This window comes from Terrapene carolina, unplaced genomic scaffold, assembly GCF_002925995.2.
Source record: "Terrapene carolina triunguis isolate 2854851 unplaced genomic scaffold, T_m_triunguis-2.0 Scaffold629, whole genome shotgun sequence".
Taxonomy (NCBI): domain Eukaryota; kingdom Metazoa; phylum Chordata; order Testudines; family Emydidae; genus Terrapene; species Terrapene triunguis.
The window spans coordinates 16935910-16957819 of record NW_020664980.1 but is presented as its reverse complement, the minus strand read 5'-3'; the positions used below and the strand labels follow the sequence as shown (position 1 = coordinate 16957819).

The 21910-nt window shown below is 44.4% G+C and overlaps 1 protein-coding gene across 4 annotated transcripts in view; it reads right to left on the bottom strand.

Annotated features, from left to right (window-relative positions):
- SGCD (sarcoglycan delta) overlaps nt 1–21910 on the bottom strand; it is a 486338-nt gene that overhangs the window by 47307 nt on the left and 417121 nt on the right. For all 4 annotated transcript variants that reach the window (XM_024214221.1, XM_024214222.1, XM_026659516.1 and 1 more), the window contains one exon: nt 7949–8021. In XM_024214221.1, the coding sequence (XP_024069989.1) occupies nt 7949–8021 (73 nt within the window). The remainder of the gene's footprint in view (nt 1–7948; nt 8022–21910) is intronic.

Genomic DNA, 21910 nt, shown 5'->3' with positions numbered 1-21910 from the left:
GAGAAAACGGCTCACATTACATGCAGTTTAGACAGCCTTGTTCCCCCTGGGATGATAACTTGTCCCTTGAGCCTGGAGAGTGCTCTGGAATGGGTAAGAAACTTAAGAACTATACACTAAACTATGGTATTGATATAAATGACCAGATAACAGGGAGGATTCCAAAGGAATTCATCATTTGATTGGTCTTGCACTTAACAAACCAGGGGCTTGATTCTCCTCTGCCTTTACACCAGTTTGGCACCAGTGGCTCTTCAATGACTTCAGTGGCATTAACGGCTGATTTATAGCAATGTAAGTGACAGGGGAATAAGGCGCCAACATAGGTTATGATGACAGAAGTAAAATTCTCTCATAGGTCCAAATTCTGCTCTCAGTTAAATTGCTGCAATTCCACTATCATCGTCAGGGTTGCCTAGTGTAACTGAGAACTGAATCTGGCCCTTCGTGTTAAATGTATTAACACCTGCAAGGGCCAGACTCATACTTGGTGTCAATCACCCTACCTCCATTGACATCAGCTGAAGATTTAGCCTCATGTGTTTACTGCACACTTCTAAAATATGGCTTGGCATTACACCCTAATGAAGTGCTTCCATTTCCCACCAATTATTTCACCTTTTAGTACCATTTCTTAATCACATTTCCTCTTGGTTTTGACCTGTTAATCTTTATGAATGTGATGGATTTTAGACTGAGATATTATTTGTGTTCCCATTTATTGAAAATACCTACGCTGCCTCATGGAACACAGATGAAAAGAACCCTTAATTCATTGAGAATGATTATTTTACAAAATGAATATTGCCACATTAGCTGAACAATGTATTTAAATTGTTCTTTGGCACAATAGGTCTCACTTGGACTATTTAGATAGCTTAGTACTTTACGTGGTACAAGAGAATTGTACTAATAATATCATACTGTAAGCGCATTTCATCTGCCATTTGGTATTTTTAGGGGTTCATAATTAACTTTGATTAAAATTACCTCTTCAGACACCAAGGGATTAATTTTCCCTTAACTGTGTTTGCATATTAAAGAAAGAGCAGTCGCCTAGGTTTGGTTGGCTTGTGCTGGATGTTTTTATGCTATAGCAATTGTGGATGAAATTCAGCCCTGTGCAGGAGACCACCAGAAGGCTTATGCAACTGTTAAGTCCCATTTAAGTCCTTGTACTGGCCACTGCATGGAGAGGATTTCAAGCTGTATGATTTTTTCAGACTTTGCTCTTAGCACTGAAGTACCTTAAACTCACGTGTCTTTGCCTAGCAGAAAGTTTTCGTGTTATGCAACAAAAATGTGTGTGGCATCAACATGGCTAATTAAACTATGGTATTTTGGTGTGGTTTTGTTCTAAGACAAGACCCACTTTGCTTTTAGTATCATCAATGGCTGATAATTAAATTCAACCCAGTATATGAGGAACTCATTCTGCAATGCAAGGATGTGGTGAAGAGCACTTTTGAGGGGTGAGGCATAGATAGAGGTTGTAGGTTGCCACAAGACATGTTTTTTTGAGGTGATCATGTGTGAAGGGTCCCAAAACAAATTTTGTTTCTATTGGGAAAGGTGGTACGTGTATGCTAAGAAATGGCAACAGCAGTACTTAATTCACAACATCATGATTGTGAGACAAACAGTGCCCTACTGAGTCTCTTCCGATTCGGGTTTATCCATTTCTGTTGTCTCTTTCCCCACTCATTTCTTCTTCCTCATTCCTACGCTCCTAAGGCTTGGTCTACACTACCAATTTATGTCAGTATAACTACGTCACTCAGGGGTGTGGATTATAACATAGTTATACTGATGTCACCCCCGGCATAGACAGCACTGTAGACAGGCATCTCCTGTCGAAATAGCTACCGCCTCTCAGAGAGATGAAGTACCTACGCCAATGGGACAAGCTCTCCTGTCAGCATAGATGGTGTCTTCATGAAGCGGTATAGTGGCGCAGCTCCACCAGTAAGTGTAAGTGTAGACAAGCCCGAAGAGTAAATGAATGGCATGTGCCTCCACTGAGACTTCTGAACTTATGATTTCCAGACAACTTTGAATGACCATTTCAGGATAAACACATTTTCAGGCAAAGAGACAAAAACTAAAGGAAAGGGAGGTGATAGCTGTAGCTCTCCAGAAAAGGATCATTAATGGAGCAAATGTCAATCATTTGGGAATAGTTTAAAGAAAACAGCTCCACAGAGAAAGGTGTTTCCTGTAATCACCTGGGACGGGGTGTACCAACCCCGCACTGGGCCAAAGGGGGCAGACCGATCAGTGTGGGCCCAGGAGGCCACGCCCCGATTCCCCTGCTGCGCATGCTCCAGCTGGAAGAGCCGGATAAAAGGAGGCAGCCCAGCTCAGTCGGGGCTGGCTGGGAAGGACGTGTACTACTGGCTCCTCCAGAGGGGCCGGCGACACTCCAGGCGGTAGAGCCCGTGGACCTGGACTACGCTGCGGGTGACTCGCCGACTGCGCAGACTGACGGGGACGCCAAGCCACCGCCAGCCAAGGAGATCCCTGGGACGCAATTTGTGGTAGGGGACGTAGTAGAAGCTGATGCCTAAACCCTTAGCGAGGAAGTCCCCAGCTTCATAGGGCCCTGGGTCAGAACCCGATAGAGCGGGAGGGGCCGGGTTCTCCTACCACACGCTGCTAGGTGTGGCTCTGTTTGCTCTGAGTCCCAGCCCAGGGGCTCAGGGACCACAGACTGTTTGTTTGTTCTGCCCCGCCCAGGGACTACAGACTGATTGTTGTTCTGGCCCACCCAGATGGCCAGAACCCCAATTGCTACTGCCAGGAGGAGTGGGGGCCATAGACTATATTTTTGCCCAACCCTGCCCGGGGGCTACAAGCTGACCATTGTTCCGTCCTACCCAGAAAGCCAGAACTCCAACTGTCGTTATCGGCCCCAGCCCGGAGAGTCAGGGGCTCCTGACTGTTTGTTTACTTGGCCCCATTTAGCAGAATATGTAGCATTAACAACAATCATCCCTGCATTAGACAAAGCATTCATGATCTTTGGCATTCTCAACAAAATCAAAACTGATAATGGACCCATCAGGATTTTTGTTGGCTGATGGAGCATAAGCCTTTTTGCAGCATGGGAGAGATTAATCGCAACCCGTGCAAATAGATAAAAAAATAGCAATGTATCTCAGATGTAGCTATGTGTACAGTACTACACCAATTCTTATGACCTTATGGATCTCCCGCACATGAAATGACAAATGCCACACCCATGTCTCTGATGTTTCAGAGGGATGCTATGAAACAATTTCTCTCCATCTAAGCCATCCCAGGCCAAAGACATCGGAAGATGAGACTAAAAGATGACCAGGCAGAAGCTAATGTTGATCAACAAAGAACAGCTATATTGTCTGATCTCTGGAAAGGTGACCAACCACTTGTAAAGCAGCCAGTGACTAATAAGTGAAAAACCCTGTATGAACCAAGACTTTTCAGCAACAAGAAGGCGGCAGAAAGTCTGCTGAAAATGATGCTTATGTAATCATCTGGAACATATATCATTCTGAGAGACAGACAGACACTAATAAAGGTAGCTTGGGGGATGGGTAGGGAAAAAGAAGGAAAGAGGGAGTGAGGGAGACTGACATTATGGGGTGTTGTCTATTTTAAGGAGAGAAATTGTTTTGTATTTGAAGCAGAGGAGAAAGAAACACAGATGGTCTGACTCCCCAGTGGTGGCAAGAGCAGGTGGTCTCCTTTCTTTTTGGTAATGACAGTAGCTGTCATATTATTTTGAAGTCTCCTACAGGAAAAGTAGTGAAATAGATATAAAATCAAAAATAGCAAATTGATGTACTAGACAGTGAGTTTTAGTCATTTGGTCTGTGAAGAGTAAACAAAGCACAGGGCACCTGGATGCAAGAAGATAGGCCAACAACAGAATCATAGATTCCAAGGCCAGAAGGAACCATTGTGATCATCTAGTCTGACCTCCTGTAGAACATGGGCCAGAGAACTGCCCCAAAATAATTCCTAGAGCCGAGCTTTTAGAAAAACATCCAGTCTTGATTTGAAAATGGTCAGTGATGGAGAATCCACCAGAACCCTTGGAAAGTTGTTCCAATGGCTAATTACTCTCACCGTTAAATATTTATGCCATATTTCCAGCCATATTTCTAGTTTCATCTTCCTGCCATTGGCTCGTGTTATGCCTTTCTCTGCTAGATTGAAGAGCCTGTTATTAAATATTTGTTCCTCATATAGGTACCTACACACTAATAAAGTCACCCCTCAATCTTCGCTTTGTTAAGCTAAATAGACTGAGCTCCTTGAGCCTATCTCTAGAAGAAAGAGAGCCTGAGACATAAGGCCTTGTATCAGAGGCCTGGTGTGAGGCTTGAGGCCTGAACTAAAGTAGTGGGCAAAGCTTTGCTGATATAAAGCAAAGTCAGGTTGCGAGCAAGAGGCAGGCCCTGCTCACAGAATCTGACAAGAACAGGGCTGATATTGCAGAAACACACATTCCTAAGTTGTGTTAGTCACAAGAATACACATGCAAACGCATTCCAGAAGGGTGGTACCAGAACACCTCGATAGCAACCCATCCCAGAAAGAGACTAGGAACATGCTGACCCATCCTAAAGATAGGGTTAGGATGACAGCATGATGGATAGCGATATTTTGATTGAACCAACAGGTACAAGGCAAAGGGTGACACCCAGATACGTCAGGGGCAATACATAACTTGTTTGTATTGGTGTATAAAATGATATCTCAGAGGGAGTGTTTTTGTCTGGCCTTGGGCGGGGAGGGGAGAACGGAAAGTCCCGCCGTTCACTGATCTGGTCCATTGTAATGGGCATACATGTGCTAGTGGTCCCGTAGAGTCTGTGGGATTCTAGGACCGTGCCTTGTTGACAATAAACCTGTCTGGGTGCCTTAGCTAAAAACCGAGTCTGTGGATTTATTGGGCAGTTCAAATGAAGTCTGCTGTCTCCACTATCTGCGCAGAGCTGGGACAGCAAGCTGAAAGAACACACACACGCAGTCAAACATCTCTCAACAGCAAGCTTTCTAAACTTTTCGTCATTCTTGTGGCTCTCCTCTGAACCCTCTCCAATTTATCAACATCTGTTTGGAATTGTGGACACCAGACTAGCTAATTGAAAACTGGGTTGTTGTTTTTCTTGAAACTTAAAGGAAAAAAAAGTCTGGTCTTTTATCACTGTATAACGTGACAGGGTTTTTTCACAGTCATTTTGCAGTAACAATTAGCATCCCTTTATCCAGTGATCTAGCCAGCTACCTAGCATAGGTGTTTATAACATGCTGATCTCCCAGATGTGCAGAGCAAATCAGGATTAACAACTCATTCAGTCCCTCTTCACAGCAGCCAAGAATCTTTGGATTACTCTAAAGGGGCAGGTTATATAATTTTGAGGAGGTACAGCATTGCTACCAACAATAGGAAGACACTAGAAAGTGCCCCCCAGGCTAAGGTTACTTTCTCGTGGAACTGTATTTTGCCCCCAGAAGAAAACATTTCACATAAGAAGCTTGTGCTGCCTATGCGTCAAGAGAGTCATGTACCCGTGGAGACCAAGTCACCTTTGCTGATAAGGGAGGTGTACACGTTACTGCCCGGAGCCTGTCTGGAACATTGTGCACAAGTGGTGCCATAGTGTCTCGTCCCTTGGAGGTTACAATATTGTAGAACAGCTTTAATTTCTGCAAACGGATATGATTTTCAAAAGCCCCTAAGTGATTTAGGAGCCTAAGTCCCATTTACAGAGAGCCTAATGAAAGTTAGGCTCTTAAGTACCTACGCCACTTTTGAAAATAGGACATAGGTGCTTTTGAAAAATATACCCAAGGTCATGATCCTTTCTATGAAGGCTGTGGCGGGGATGTGCTGTACCAGTGCATCTTCTGTCCAGCTGACCCTTTTCCTGCTAATGCCACCTACATCTTGTCCATGCAGGCTGCCTGCAGAGTCCACTAGAAGGAAGGCAGCATCTGCTTTGCACTCCCACATCATCACTCCCTTTCTGCCCCTGGAGACCCTGCACCTGGATTTACACTGGCTAAAGCTGCCACTCTCTGGGTTGACCCAAAGCTTTTAAGAAAAATAGTAAAATATTGAGAGGGAGGAAGCAGGTTTTACATCAGAGCAGGTGGCAACATGGTGAACGTTCATAATGAACGGAACCAAAACCCGGTTGTATTTTTTATCTAACAAGCGGGCGGCTGGTGTGTTAAACTGAAGAACTAGAGGCATTCCTGAGAGAAAGTAAAAGGTAGTAAGATACCAAAGGGAAGGAAACAAAGACGTTCTTTAGCATCCATGGTGATCGAGCTGGGCATAACTGCTACTTCCAACATCAGGACGGAGAGAATTAACAATAGACACCAATCCCACATTGGTGCTGTGCCACCAAATGAAACCAGGCTGCAGCTGTTCTAACACTGCTTCCTCAGTAACCTTTCCTGAGAAAGGAAGGTTAGAGACCAAAGATTAAGTGACAAGGTTGTCTCTATCTCTAGAGACTTTCTTCCTGAGCAGGGGTTCATTATCAGTTGGCTGACTTTGTACTCTTGGTGGAGACATTAACAATACCTAGTCAATAACAGACCTAGAGATTTTCTCCAGTTATGACAAAGGGCGGGGATCTAGCTGACAAGTGGTGGGCAAAGCTCTCCCAGTGCACCTAAAACCTCAGTGACTGAAACAGAATGAAATCCAGACTGTGAAGTGGTGTTTGTTGCCTTCTGCATTCTCGGTGTTGGCCAAGTATCCCTTTCCAGCTGCACCCCCATATTCATCAAAAGAACCAAATACTGTTGGAAGAGTTCGTTTGTTCCAAGAACCAGCCCACACACCCAACTCTCTCCCTTCCAGAGGCTGCTCATCCAGACTGAACCTGCACATCAAACTTTGAGGTTTGCCCATTGGTAGAGTATGTAGGAAGGATGGTCCAGTGGGTAGGACACTAGCCTAGAACTTGGGAGACCTTGGTTCATGTCCCTTCTCTGCCACTGACTACCTGTGTGACCTGGGGCAAGTCACTTGGCCTCTTGGTGCCTTAGTTCCCTATCTGTGAAGGGGGGATAATTGCCTTGCTTTTCAGGGGTGTGGTGAGAATAAATACATTTAAGATTGTGAGGTGCTCTGAGATGTACTGAAGAAAAGTGATACATAAGAGCTAGGATTTATCATGATGAAATACATGAAGTCCTGCATTCAAGTGAGGCCAAAGCTGATTCTCTAGAGCAGGGGTTCTCAAACTGGGGGTCTGAAGCTGTCAATCTCCACCCCAAGCCCCGCTTTGCCTCCAGCATTTATATTGGTGTTAAATATATTTTAAAAGTGTTTTTAATTTGAAAGGGGGGTCACACTCAGAGACTTGCTATGTGAAAGGGGTCACCAGTAAAAAAAGTTTGAGCGCCACTGCCTAGAGCAGTCCTATTTATTCCCCATAAATGTTGCTTTCTGTGGGTGGTATTTCTGTGAATGTCAGTGATAGTGGCATGTGTGTACAGCTAGTCGCAGTTACCGGATCAGAGAAGGGGTTCACATCTCTATAAGGGAGAAAATTCTACTAGTGCATCATCCTTTTGCCTGCAGTCACTCTCCCTGATTGAATGTGGCCTCCAGTACCTTTAGTTGCTACAGCCAAGGAAATATTTCTGTTTTCCTTTTTAAAGAGTGGCTAAGCAGAGGGTGTTACAGAGGAGAAAGGAAGCTCTCGTGACCCATGTTTGCTTTTGACTCAGTCATAGAGATTTGCTTTGAAGTGTTATTGCCTTTCTTCTATTCCATGGCATTCGCTCTGTGATGTTAGCGCCTGTAACCTCTGCTCAGTGCGTTCCAAAGGGAATTCCTCAACTGCTCGTGCAGGGCTAGAAATGCCGCCACTCAGTATGCAGAATTCCAACAAGGCGCCACTGAGTTATGTTTAAACCATATTCCAAAGTTTACCTTAGTTCCTTGAAGGGGTCTGCCCTGACACTGGGAGTTTCTATAGATTTAGGGAACACTGTGCCTTCTGCTCCTGAAATAACAAAACAGAACACAAGTTGTAGATGTTACAAACTGTAAGCAGGGGAGTGACTCTCAAATCACACTTGGCACAATTTACAGGTTATCTGACCCCCCTGCATGCCCCCGCTCCATCCTCACAAGTAACTGGATTCAGAATGCTGAGCTGAATTTTCAAAACTGGCTGCCTCGTTTGCACCCAGAACCTGGATGCACTCTGCACAATGCAATCGCTTCTGTTCCGAGGATGGAAAAGATTCAGACAGCCATTTTAGAAAATTTGATCCGTCATTATGCATAAATGTCTCTAGTACAGATGCACACTTCATTAGCTAATACAGATGCATAACATGAAATGATTTATGTTTTCTTGCTGCGATGGACTTAAAGGAGAGAACAAAATCCCAGGTTAATACAGCCACCTCAAAAGTTTGCAGTGACTTGCATGCTGAATAGGGAGGTGGTGCTGTCCAGTGAATAAACTACAGGACAAGAAGGCAGGAGACCTGGGGTCTAGTTCTGCCACTGATTTTGTTGTGTGACCTTACACAAGTCACTTGATCTCTCTCTGTTTCACATTTCCCATCTGTACAAAGGGGATGATAATGGTTTACTTACCTTTTTCTGATCTCGAGATGCCAAGTACCAACTATGATTCATAGATTTATAAATATTAAGGCCAGAAGGGACCCTTACGATAAATTAACATGACCTCCTGTATAATATAGACCATATAATTCCATCCAGTAATCTCTGCATCAAGTCGATATTTTGTGGTTGAACTATAGCATATCTTTTAGGAAGACAGAGTCTTGATTTAAGTACTTAAAGTTGGAGAAATACCTTCACTGTAAAAATTTGCACTTTATTTCAAGTCTGCATTTATCTAGCTTCAATTTCCATGTTATGTCTTTGTTTGCTAGATTAAAGAGCCTTCTACTATCAGAAATCTTCTCCCTTTGTAGGTACTTATAGAGTGGGATCAAGTCACCTCTTAATCTTCTCTTTGGTAAACTAAATAGATTGAGTTTACTAAATCTTTCACTGAGTGGTGTTTACCAGACCTCAAATCATTCATGCTCTTTTCTGAGCCCTCTTGTTTCCAACATCCTTCTGAAGTGAAAACACCAGAACTAGACACAGATTTCAGTAATGGTGTCACCAATGCTTTATAGAGATAATACCATCTCCCTTCTTCTACTCAATATTCCCCTGCTTATACATCCAAGAATCACATTGTCCCGTTTACCCCTAGCATCATATTATGTGCAGCTGGTTATCAATCATGATCTTTAAGGCCCTGATTTTTAAAGGTATTTAGGCATTGTGGAATTTTAAAAAGCAATGTACACACTTACGAGCCAAAATCCACAGGTGCCTAAATCCCTTAGGAAAATGAGATTTAGGCTCTTAAATCAGTTAGGTGTTGGAAGGCCGAGCAGTGCAATGCCTAAATACCTTTAAAAAATCTGGGCCTAAGTCCTTTTCAGAGTCTCTGCTTTCCAATATACAATCCCCTATCCCGTAAGTGTGACCTACATTCTTTGTTTCTAGATCTATGACCTTGTATTTGACTGTATTAAGATACATGTTTAAACGAATTCAGCTTAGCAAGAAATCCAGAGAACTTTGCGTAACTATCCTGTATACCTTATCACTATTCATCACCAGTTTTAATGGCATCTTGCAAACTTTACCAGCAGTGATTTCATATTTTCTTCCAGATGAATGATAAAAGATATTGAATAGCATTGTGCTGTGAACAGATCCCTAGGGGCCATGACTAGAAACCAACCCCTTTCCAATTACTTTGTGAGATCTATCAGTTAGCTGGTTTTTAATTCATTCAATATGTGCTACATACTTACTTACTATTCCTATGTGCACTTCATAAGCGAGCAGTAGGAAATTCTTTGAACCACAATATGTATATATTTTTTGTGATGAAAAAGAAAAGTAAGGTTACTTACCTCATAGTAACTGGAGCTGTTCAAAATATGTGGGCCCTATGGGTATTCACTGTGGGTGTGCACATGCTCTGCATGCCTGGGACTGGAAATTCTTCAATAGCAGTATCCATTGGTCCATGCCTACATGTCCTTGTGCTGTGAACCAAAGGCATAAGGAACCCTGACAGTTCGTGAAGGAGGGGCTCCCGTTATCTTATAGCAGAGGAGGATGCAGTTGGAAATCCATTTGAGAGTCTTTTGGAAGATATTGTCTCTCCTTTCACTCTCTTGGTTATAGAGACGAAGAGCCGTGGAGAATTCGTAAAGGGCCTGGACCTATCTAGGTAGAAGGGCAGAGCTCTGTGTACATCTACGGAGTGAAGTTTCCTGCCCTCTCCATTCCTGTTAGATTTGGGGTAAAATATGGGTAGGTGACCCATCTGGTTCAAGTGAAAGTCAGAGGGAATCTTGGGGATAAATTTAGGATGCATTCCCAGGGATACGTTGTGAAAGATATAAGGCAGATCCGTTATAAATAAATGTCTATCAGGGATGGTCTAGACAGTATTTGGTCCTGCCATGCGGGCAGGGGACTGGACTCGATGACCTCTCGAGGTTCCTTCCAGTCCTAGAATCTATGAATCTATGAATAAGTGCCCTTACCCTCGGGTCTGAGCTGATATCTGTGAGGAAGGCTACCTTCACTGATAAGTACAACAGGGAGCAGGAGGTTAAGGGTTCAAATGGCGGGTTCATGAGTTCAGAAAGTACCAGGTTCAGGTCCCAAGTTGGCATAGGTCTTGATACTGGTGGGAATGTTCTGACAATGCCTTTTAAGAATTTGACTGCCGCAGGATGGTTGAAAATTGAACAGCTCTCTCCCGGAGGATGAAAAGCATTGATAGCTGCTAAATGAACCCGTAGTGAACTGATGGAGAGGCCCACTGACTTCAAGAGGAGGAGATAGTCCAGGATAACAATTTCAGACTCCTCCCAGAGGCAAATGATGCTTATGGCGTCACACTTTTTTGAAGTGGGTTTCCTGCTATTGAGAAAGAAAGACTGGACCTCCTCTGAGCAAGCTCTGTCTGTTGCCCATCCAAAAACCAAGCTGTCAGATGGAGAGATGCTGGGCTGGGATGGTTGGTTCTGCCTCTGTTCTGTGACAGAAAGTCTGGAAACATCTGTAGGTGAATTAATGGTCAGGACACCATATGGCAGCTTGCTTTTCTTCCCCTTGTGTTAAGGAGATCTGGTTCTATTGCTCCTCGTTGGCTTATGGAGTTCACCTCCTGTTCGAAAAGTGTCTTGTGAGAGGGATGGGGAGAGGGGGTTTGTAGAAGAGATGGACAGGAATTCGATTGTACAGCCAACTGAGATGTTGACTAGGGCCAATTTGTCTGCAGCTAAGTGCTGCCACATCAGAAGAAAATGGGCTGGGAGGCCACCAAAGGAAGTGGGGGAGACTGGTTGTGTAAGGACAGGTTGACATTTCTCTTTCATCCTGTCAAAATGACTTCGTGATAGATGACTGGGTCAGGAGAGGGGACGGTGGTGGAGTGATGGGTCTGCCACGCTGTAGCCTCTGGTGCTTCCTCGGCGGCTCATACGGCTTCTGGTGGTAGGACACCTGTGGGGCTGGCTGGGATCTTTGCTGTGGCAACTTAGAATATTTTCTGCAAGGTGCCGAGGTGGTGCAAGAGTCTTTGAGTGAGTGAAGTGATTCACTGGCTCATTCACTGAAAAGGTTGTTATCCTTGAAGGATCATGTACTGTGGCCTGAACCTCCTGGGGAACCCCGATGTCTGCAGCTAAGAAGCCCACCTCATAACCAAAACAAACTCCAAGTTAATAAAGTCAGATTTTGATGAGTGCCTGGTCGTTCACAATACTGAACAGCTGGTTGGCTGAAGAAAAGCTCTTTCTGTCAAAGAGATCAAGTCTCCTTGTCCAAAGGAGTGGACTGTGGTGGGTGTAATCTGTTCTGCTCCGTGTCTGCTTGGACAACCAGAGAGTTCAGGTTTGCGTATGAGAACAAATATTCCATGCCCTTAGAGGGAACAAAATACTTATTTTCAGCCCTCTTTGGGAAAACAGCACAGGTGGATGGTGCCAAATGTCCTTAGCAGGATCCGAAATGGCCTCATTGAGAGGGAGACATCAACTGGAGACTGTGCAGGAGTTTGTGTGTAGAATCCTAAACCTCTTCCAGTGGAATCTGGAGGGTTTCAGCAACCTTCCGCATAAGCTCTTGGTACTGTCTGTAATCATCCGGAGTGGGAAAGGGTTGGTGCCTCCCCTTCCTCTGAAGATGAAGACACCATTGGCAGATCTGGAAGTACTGGCTGCTCTGTTTGCTCTGGTTCCTTCACCTGCCCTGGGGGCAGCTGGAAGTGTTCCACTGGACGTAATCTCCGATGAGATCGGTGCCCCATGGGGTCAAAGTCTGGGGCTTGATAGTTAGAGCCCTGCGTGGATACAAAATTTGTATCCACATCCGATCCACAATCTGCAAGCATAGTCCGCGGATATAAAGTGGATATCCACAGATTTGCCAGGCTCTATTGATAGTAAGGGTCCTAAGAAGTCTAGTATGGCTAGTGAGTGGGACCACAGGGATGGGGGATGGACCTAGGAGGGTACCATTGATCCCTGGATGTCAGGAATGGGTCGCAGTGATGTAGGGGACTCTGGGAGGCTCTGGAAGTCCTATTCAGGATGATGCCTTGTGTATCGAATCTTGGGACCAGAACCAGCGGTAGAAGCTCCCGTTCTTCCTCGGAGTAAGAGTCACCCAACTCAAAGGACAGAGCTGTTGGTACCATTCTTGTCTCATGGCAGCTCGGACTGAGGCGTACTCTGGCAAGAAGCACCCCAATAGTGTGAAAGAGTCAACAGCTCTGCTAGTGGTCAGGACTGGTGAGTGACGGGAGCGTGGGTGGGTGGTGATATCTCGCACTAGCACTGGGTCCGATAGGAGGAGAGATTCCAGATCTGTGTAAATTGCCAAGTTCTTCAGAAGGGTGTACTGAGGTCTGGCAGCAGGAGAACTGATCAGAGTCTTTGCTAAGGGAATCGTCGGTGTGGTTTTTGGTACAGTGAGGTACTGTACCACCAGTGCAAAGGGGAAGTGCTCTTTACTGTCCTTACACATCTTTGTGGGTGGTTTCAGAGCACTGGATGCTCCTGGTACCATCGGTGCCAGCCTGTGTCCCCCATGAGCTCCAGGTGCACCAACTTTGGGGCAGGAGGGAAGGGGGGAAGGCACTCTGTTCTTCAAGAACTTGTGAGATTATTTGTCTTCTTATGAGGGTGTTTCTCTCTACTCTCTTCTTACTTCCTCTGAGACCTTGGGCCAGCTGGAGGATTCTGTAAGTGTTGTAGGAGCACTGGCCGGAGGCTCTGGTTGACCTGTTAGTGAGTGGGAGGGCCATGCATAGCTCCACCAGATGTCTGCAGAGTCTGAACTCTGGGGCGTGAGTATTCTGAATGCTGGAGCAATAAAAGGCAGGTGGGAGCATTCTCTGCTAACTAGATATAAATCTACTAATTATCTAAAAAGAGTAGTATGATAATAAAAACTATTTGCAATAGTCTCAAGTTAAAGACCGAGCAACCTAGAAGGCTACAGACCCAGGAGTGGTCTGTCCCAGTGGTAGAAAGGATCTGAAGAGGCGGCCAGTCACAGCACCACGAGGCAAGAGGGGATAGGTGGGGACCAACGGACGCTGCTGCTGAAGAAGTGCAGGTGCACTCTCAGTGAATACTGTAGGGACCAGCACGCAAAGAAAAACCACAAGGTTATCATCCCCTGCTTTCTCCCCAGAAAAAAACAACAGGATGCTCCTTGCATTGAAACCAGCTTATAGTGGAAAAATTCCACTGGCTTCAATAGAGTTACATTTGGTTTACACCAGTGTATCCCACTCACTATGTTAAGGAAAAGTGAGAATTAAAACAAGTTTTCTAATATTAACACTACAAAACCAGACTCCTGCTTTTTAAAACACTGTAAACTCAGAGATGATAAAGAGTCGTCTAAAGTTTGAAGCATTGAGAATTAAAATTGATCTTTATTGCTACAAGCTGTCAAAAGTATCTGTAACTTGCGAACCTTGAAGGTTAATATTATCTGATTTGTCCTCTCCAAGCTGTTTCCAAATAATGTAAGTTTCAGTTTATCCTACACAATGGTACAAGTTATTAACCTTGCAATGAAACTTAGCAAAAACAGAAGCCTGCACATAACTGAATAATAAAATGAAGATTTTTGGGGTGGGGAGAGTGAGTGGGTATATTTGGGGGCTTGACAGTGGTGCACATAAATATTCTTAGTTATTTTCCACTTGTATTATTGTGTTTATGCTCACACTGTGACTGTTGTTTACAGTTATAATTTTCATTAGTTTGGGGGTTTTTTAATAATAAGTAAACTACACTAGTCAAAGTCATGAAGACCTGTCAATGGCCAGTGATGACTTGGGCCTGGCGGCTAAATTGTGGACTTTTATAATGGCCTGGAGTTTACCAGGAATTTGTTATTTAATTTGGGAGGGGGAAGCAGTTTTTGAAAAACAACCAGTGAAGTTTCTAATCCAAGGAGATTTTGGAAAGGCTCAAACTAAGAACATCTATTATACTTGAGCCAGACGTCCTTTCAGAAAATCAGCCATCTCCTTGTCTTCCTTCTCTGATATTCACTGCTGTGATACCTTAAGCCCCACTTTTCCTCAATAGTGATACAGACACTTATACAGTGGGAACTGGAATGAGCAAATCAACCCACGTCACACAGGCCACTGGCCAGGTCTCACACCGTTACAAATTGGGGTTAATTCCTGACCCGAGCGAGTTGGGAATAGATGACTTACAGTAAAGGTGGAAAATCCTGTATCTCATAATCAGTCCTATGAGACATGCACTCTTCCTAGAACTCTGCTACTCTAGACTGGGCCATAGACAGGCTATGCTGGAAAGTGAGTACCTTGTGTATAGAGATGGCCCAGAACAGTTGGGCAAAATGTGGGTAGTATTCAGAAGTTTATGCCCAGCCACAACCAGTTTGTTTCCCTTTGCTTCTGTTCCTTAACAATCTCAGTTATGGTTACAAATTGAAAAGAAAACAACAACAAAACACTTATTGCACATACTTCTATTCCATACATTTTGTGTCTTCTGTGGCAGAGCTCTGACCTTGTCCCCGTGGGTCCCGCGCTTCTAGGTGGTTTATGCTAGCCTCAGTGGCTCACTGCGACCTTCCACATAGCCCTTCTCTCTCTAGGGCCAGGGTTACAGCGTACTGAGCCCTTTTCATCATAAGCCAGAAAGGAGGTTGGTGAGGGAACTCCCACAGTCGCTGTTGTCCCTAGGGGCTTACTTCAGAACAGTTTAGCCTCCTGTCCTGACAGGGGCCTGTCTTCCCCTCCCAGGAGGGGTTTCTGTAGTGGCAGGTTGGGGGGAACCCGGGCCCGCCCTCTACCCCGGGTTCCGGCCCAGGGACCCTAATGGTAGCAACTGTTGGCAGCTGACTTTTCACTGCCAGAGTTGCTACATTTCCCTGGGCCACTTCCCCACAGCTCTCCTGCTTCTCTCTTCTTCACCGTTACCTTAGGGCTCCCTTACCGATGGCTTGAAGGTGTCTTCATTACCCAGCCCTTCAGCCGCACTTCCTCTCCTCTGGCTCCCTGGCTCTCCTCAGCCTGACTTGAGTGAGCCCTTTTATAGTATCAAAAGGGCCTTAATTAGAGTCAGGTGTTCACATTACCTTAATGACCTCACCTGACTCTTTGCAGGTTAATTGGAGTCAGGTGTTCTCATTAGCCTGGAGCAGCCCCTGCTCTGGTCAGTCAGGGAACAGAAAACTGATAATCCAGTGGCCAGTATATCTGCCTTCTACTACACCTCTACCCCGATATAACGCTGTACTCGGGAGCCCCAAAATTTTACCGCGTTGTAGGTGAAACCGCGTTATATCGAACTTGCTTTGATCCGCCAGAGTGCGCAGCCCCGCCCCCCCGGAGCGCTGCTTTACCGCGTTATATCCGGCCGCGTTATATCGGGGTAGAGGTGTACTTTGTTATACCCAACTGGCCTGGGTCTATCACACTTCCTATTGTGAGAGTATCATTCTCCATTACTCCCTCCTGCAACGTAGCCTAATAACACTGCAACTTTCGATACATTAAACCACAAGGACTCCTCCTTGTTTTTGCTGATACATTTAATCAGACTAGGATTCCTGTAAAACTCTGGCCTGTTAGCGACTTTGGAATTCTGTTGCTAGAATTCAATAACATCAGCTTTGCAAACCTCTCAGTTCTTGTTTTCATTTTGCGTCAGTTGAGGAAAGCAGATTTTTGGCAAATGTGACAAATGTACAATCTGAAAATTTTCACATGCATCCATCACCTCTCTCCCCAGTTAGAGGTGTCTGTCTCCCTTCACTTTTACTGAACATAAAGCAAAAGCAAAGTTAAGTGAAATTTACTACTAAATTGTTTTTGTCTCCTGGCTGATGTTATTAAAACAGTTTATATCCACTGTGAAAGATTTATAATATCAAATGCTGTTTCATTTTAAAGTACTGGAAGTATTTTTTTACTTTATAAGACTATTTAACATAGCACATCCTCATTTGTCTACAAACAGCCAGATACAGTTAAGAAGACAAAAATCATATAATTTGTATCCGCACGTACTGTACGTCCCCAGATAATAAATGATTGTATTATTATTATTTCAGAAAGACTTCTATTAAAATGCATGCCTACCAATTCTCTCTTACGACACTGTGTAATTTACCAGCGATAAATGTTCATAAACAGTTTGAGTGAAAAATCTATAAACCCATTTCAGCTTTATTTTAAATTCCATTTAATATCCCTCAAAAATGATTTCATCAATGTGTTTCCATTAGCCGGTTCTCTGTCCAATAACTTAATTCCACACAATCAATCAGGTGCTTATACAGCATGTGATAGGATCTATCTAAAGTGTTTTGAATGACCGTGAAGATCCACTCGAGAGTTGTTTTTTTCTCTGAACTGGCATAAGTTGGTGGGGTAAAACCTGGCAAAATATTTTGCATGTGTTGAGCTACTGCATTAGCAAGAAGCAAGACTTTTATGTTAAGGGAATGATTGCTGTTCACCTTCAGCTATTTTTTCTTTCATTTGAGACTGTATTCTATGGGGTGATTGACCTTATTCCCACTCCGTATCAAGGGCCGACTTCCTGATACCAGCTCTGTTGGCTACCTTGTGACATCTGCTGCTGCACTGGTTTTCTCTCTACCCTTCACCCCAGCACAGGCAAAAAAAGCTGGGGTGAGAGTAATCCAACAGCACACTTTCAAGAGGCAGCTGCTTGAGTTTAAATCGGGCTTCCAGATCCCGTCAATCCCATTCGAGAATTGAGTGCCACTGTCAGTTTCTATTGTTTCTGAAGAGCTTCATCTGTTGCAGGTGGAATCAAAGAGCGGGCCCTTTATCCCACCGCTGGAGGTAGGCTGCGGACCCAGAAGTTGCTCTTACACTTCAGAAGCAGAAGCAGCAAACGACCCAACATGCTGAGGCTCTGGCAGTTGACCTGCCCCCATGACATGAATCCTGGCTCCTGCACACAATGGGGCTGCTTCTTTGTTGCTCAGCACCATGCTGTGTGACATCTTATATTGTATCCTCGTAGACTATAAAAGAAGGCTCTATCCCGGATCCTTCATTTCAGAGTTGGCCGTCGGCACCTTTATCAGGTGAGCGTCAATGCTCATGCATTTCTTCCTCCATACAAAAACGGTGAAACCAGATTTCCACCTTTAGTAATTTGCATGTGCAGAGATGGACAATCGAAGATGTTGCACTGGTAGGCAACCGGTGGGTTATTCTGCTGACACTGCTTACTGGCAATCAGCTCATCAGCAGACAGGACAAGATTTTCAAAACGGAATGACTAAAGTTGGACCCCTACATCTACACTTGGGCCTATACACACTAGCACTTACATTGGTGAAACTTATGTTGCTCAGTGGTTTGAAAAAGGCACCCCCCCAAAGTGACATAAGTTACACCGACCTAAGTGCCAGTATGGACAGCGCTATGTCAGTGGGAGAGCATCTGCTGCTGACATCGCTACTGCCTCTCACAGGTGGATTCATCATGCCGATGGGAGAGCTCTCTCCCGTCACCATAGAGCATCTGCAGTAGCAGTGCTGCAGCTGCACCACTTCGGTGATTCTAGTGTAGACTAGCCCTTAGACATCTTAAAAAGTAGCCTAGTTTTGAAAAGCCAGTGGGAGCAGCTGGGTGCTCAGCACTTTTGAAGATGAGACCAATTATTTGCAGTGAGGCTAAATACAGAGTTAAGAGCCTAGCTTTAGGCCAGTTTTCATAGAATCATAGAATATCAGGGTTGGAAGGGACCTCAGGAGGTCATCTAGTCCAACCCCCTGCTCAAAGCAGGACCAATCCCCAACTAAATCATCCCAGCCAGGGCTTTGTCAAGCCTGACCCTAAAAACCTCTAAGGAAGGAGATTCCACCACCTCCCTAGGTAACCCATTCCAGTGCTTCACCACCCTCCTAGTAAAAAAGTTTTTCCTAATATCCAACCTAAACCTCCCCCACTGCAACTTGAGACCATTACTCCTTGTTCTGTCATCTGGTACCACTGAGAACAGTCTAGATCCATCCTCTTTGGAACCCCCTTCAGGTAGTTGAAAGCAGCTATCAAATCCCACCTCATTCTTTTCTTCTGCAGACTAAACAATCCCAGTTCCCTCAGCCTCTCCTCATAAGTCATGTGCTCCAGCCCCCTCATCATTTTTGTTGCCCTCCACTGGACTCTTTCCAATTTTTCCACATCCTTCTTGTAGTGTGGGGCCCAAAACTGGACACAGTACTCCAGATGAGGCCTCACCAATGTCAAATAGAGGGGAACGATCACATCCCTTGATCTGCTGGCAATGCCCCTACTTATACAGCCCAAAATGCCGTTAGCCTTCTTGGCAACAAGGGCACACTGTTGACTCACATCCAGCTTCTGATCCACTGTAACCCCTAGGTCCTTTTCTGCAGAACTGCTGCCTAGCCATTCGGTCCCTAGTCTGTAACAGTGAATGGGATTCTTCCGTCTTAAGTGCAGGACTCTGCACTTGTCCTTGTTGAACCTCAAAAGGTTTCTTTTGGCCCAATCCTCTAATTTGTCTAGGTCCCTCTGTATCCTATCCCTACCCTTCAGCGTATCTACCACTCCTCCCAGTTTAGTGTCATCTGCAAACTTGCTGAGAGTGCAGTCCACGCCATCCTCCAGATCATTAATGAAGATATTGAACAAAACCGGCCCCAGGACCAACCCTTGGGGCACTCCACTTGAAACCGGCTGCCAACTAGACATGGAGCCATTGATCACTACCCGTTGAGCCCGCCGATCTAGCCAGCTTTCTATCCACCTTACAGTCCATTCATCCAGCCCATACTTCTTTAACTTGCCGGCAAGAATACTGTGGGAGAAAATCTTGGCCATGAGAACTCAAAGTTATGACTACAATTCAATTGGTAGGGGCAAACTGCACGTGTACAAAGAGAAACAAGGTCACAGCCCAAATAAAAATAACCAGAGTGCATTTCCAAGTTATTTTCCACCCTTTTTTTTTTCGTGGTCAAGATTTCTTTCTTGTTCCATTTGCTCTTCTATTAATAACCCTAAATCCATGGAGCATTTTTAGTATTGTACATCACTGCTTTACAATAAAATAGGAGTCAAATTGTTCTATGAAGAGATTCTTAATTACTTGAAGCTTGTTTGAACTTCTCTTTAAAAAACTCCCTGTAGTTTCATGTAATCTGAAATTAATTTTTTTCAGATAGTCAGAGGAAAATGTGCACTGTGGTGATTTCCAAAAAGCTTCTGTGGTCACTATTATCGATCAGGGTGCATTCAGCAACTCACTCATTAAAATACCATGTAACTAGGTCCTCCTCTGTGGGTCCCAGCAGGTCAATATGTGAGACTCTTTAGAAAGTTAACGGCAGTGCCAGCAGATCTGAGGGGAGTAAATCCAATACAATATAGTCAGTAATGATCTGTGCCTGCTTCTTTTAATTCAGAGCTGCTTTGAAAGCCTTATTCATCCTTAATCTATGTTCTTAAATGGGTTAACACAGTAATAGTGATTGCTCTCTGTGTAATCCCATCAAATCTGAAATCAATAGAAGTTCCATTCTGTGGCTCACCAATATAAAATGGCTAGGTTCAGCCAGGGTAGCGGAAAAAAGTCATAAATCTTCCCTTCTTTCTTTTGCAGACTAGTCATTGTTTTGTCATAACCAATACTGCTTCAACTCTGCTTTGTTCCCTTTGCTTTGTCACCACCTTTTTAAGACTTATGTAAGAAAATTATTAGTACTGTTGACAATTGTGTTTATTTTTAATAAAAACATAAAATGAAATATTTTGAAAGGCTCCAAAATCATTAAACAAGCCAAAATTCAGGATGATTACCTTGGTACCAAACAATGATTATCTGTATTAATTCTCTTTAAAGGGAAAAATGCCATAAATCTCATGGGCCTGATTATACAGAATTTTTTTACAAATCAGATAAACCAATTTTCTTATATCTGGCACCAATAAAACAGATAGTGCAAATAAAATAATGCAATTTACATATCAGTAAGTTATACCAGACTGCCCTTTCTATGGGAAAGTCTCTCGGGCCCATGGATTTTGTTTTAACATACTGGCTTAAAGTAGCTGTTTTCTTGCTGTTGTCAGCTCCAGCCTTAGGGGTGAAGGACAAAGATGGCCACTGAGGGACAAAAACATTGAATATATTTCTTACTACTTCTGTTCAAACTACTTAGGCCCAGACCCTAAAGTCCTTAGCCATGGCCAGATTGTGCCTCCATGGGAAAACCTATTGGAAGGAGAGAAAGGGGAGATCGCTGTGAGCCATTCCAGCCATTGTATTGGAAGGCAGGATTTGCTTCCTCACCACTTTCCCAATCACAAAGCCAATGATGCCCTGAGGTCCCCATTGATGCCAGGGTATTAGCAACAGGAGGCCAGGGGATCTGTGCTCTCAGCAGGCCCACGCAGTGCACTGTCTCAGGACTTCTGCAGCCCCTAGGGCACACCGTTAAAGGAGGATCCTCACTGCAGAAAGGGGAGCCAATGATATGAAAGCTGGCCTAACTATATTACCTTTGCGCTGTGAGCTCCACTGGGTACAGGGGAGAGGATGTACCTTCTTCCTGCAGCCCAACCCCTCCTGTGAGGAGTCCCTGTAGCATCAAGGAACGCTGTTGCAAAAGTGGCTGAGGGTCCTCTCCATGCATGGATCTCACGGCATGACTGGGCCCTTGGTTTGTATTCAGTGCTTACTCAGGCAAAATTTCTGAGTGTCACTCGGACTTTGTCTGAGCAAACGTCAAGACTTCAGGATTTGGTCCTTAATCTATCTTTACAGGCGCATGGCACATATGGAGGAGTTAAATTTTAACACATCTAGGTACTGTTTGAGTAAGGCTAGCTGAGTAATGGAACATCCAAGGATCTCAACTTTGTTGACTTTGCAAGTGAGGGAACGGGGAGGCCAGTTACCTAGTTTACCCCTTTAAGAAACACAGTGAGACACTGAAAGGCTTGAAAACATGTGAATATGGACCATTATCATTGTGTGGTGTGTATTTGTTCAGTTTCAACAGCCTTGCTGAACAGTTAGAAGCCTCCTATGAACCATAAGAGGAACAACGGAACTGAAAAGAACAGTTGTAACAAAACTGAGAGAAGACTTCAACTTATCCTGACCTCAGGTTATTTCCAGCTTAGGTAGACTTGGGCTCCTTCGACCACTTCTCTGCAGTTCAACAATAGCAATGTTGTCACTGAGTTCTTTTGAAGCTATTCTTGGTGTTCTTGTCTAAAGTGCCAATGTCAGAGAGAAACTAAGGAGTGTG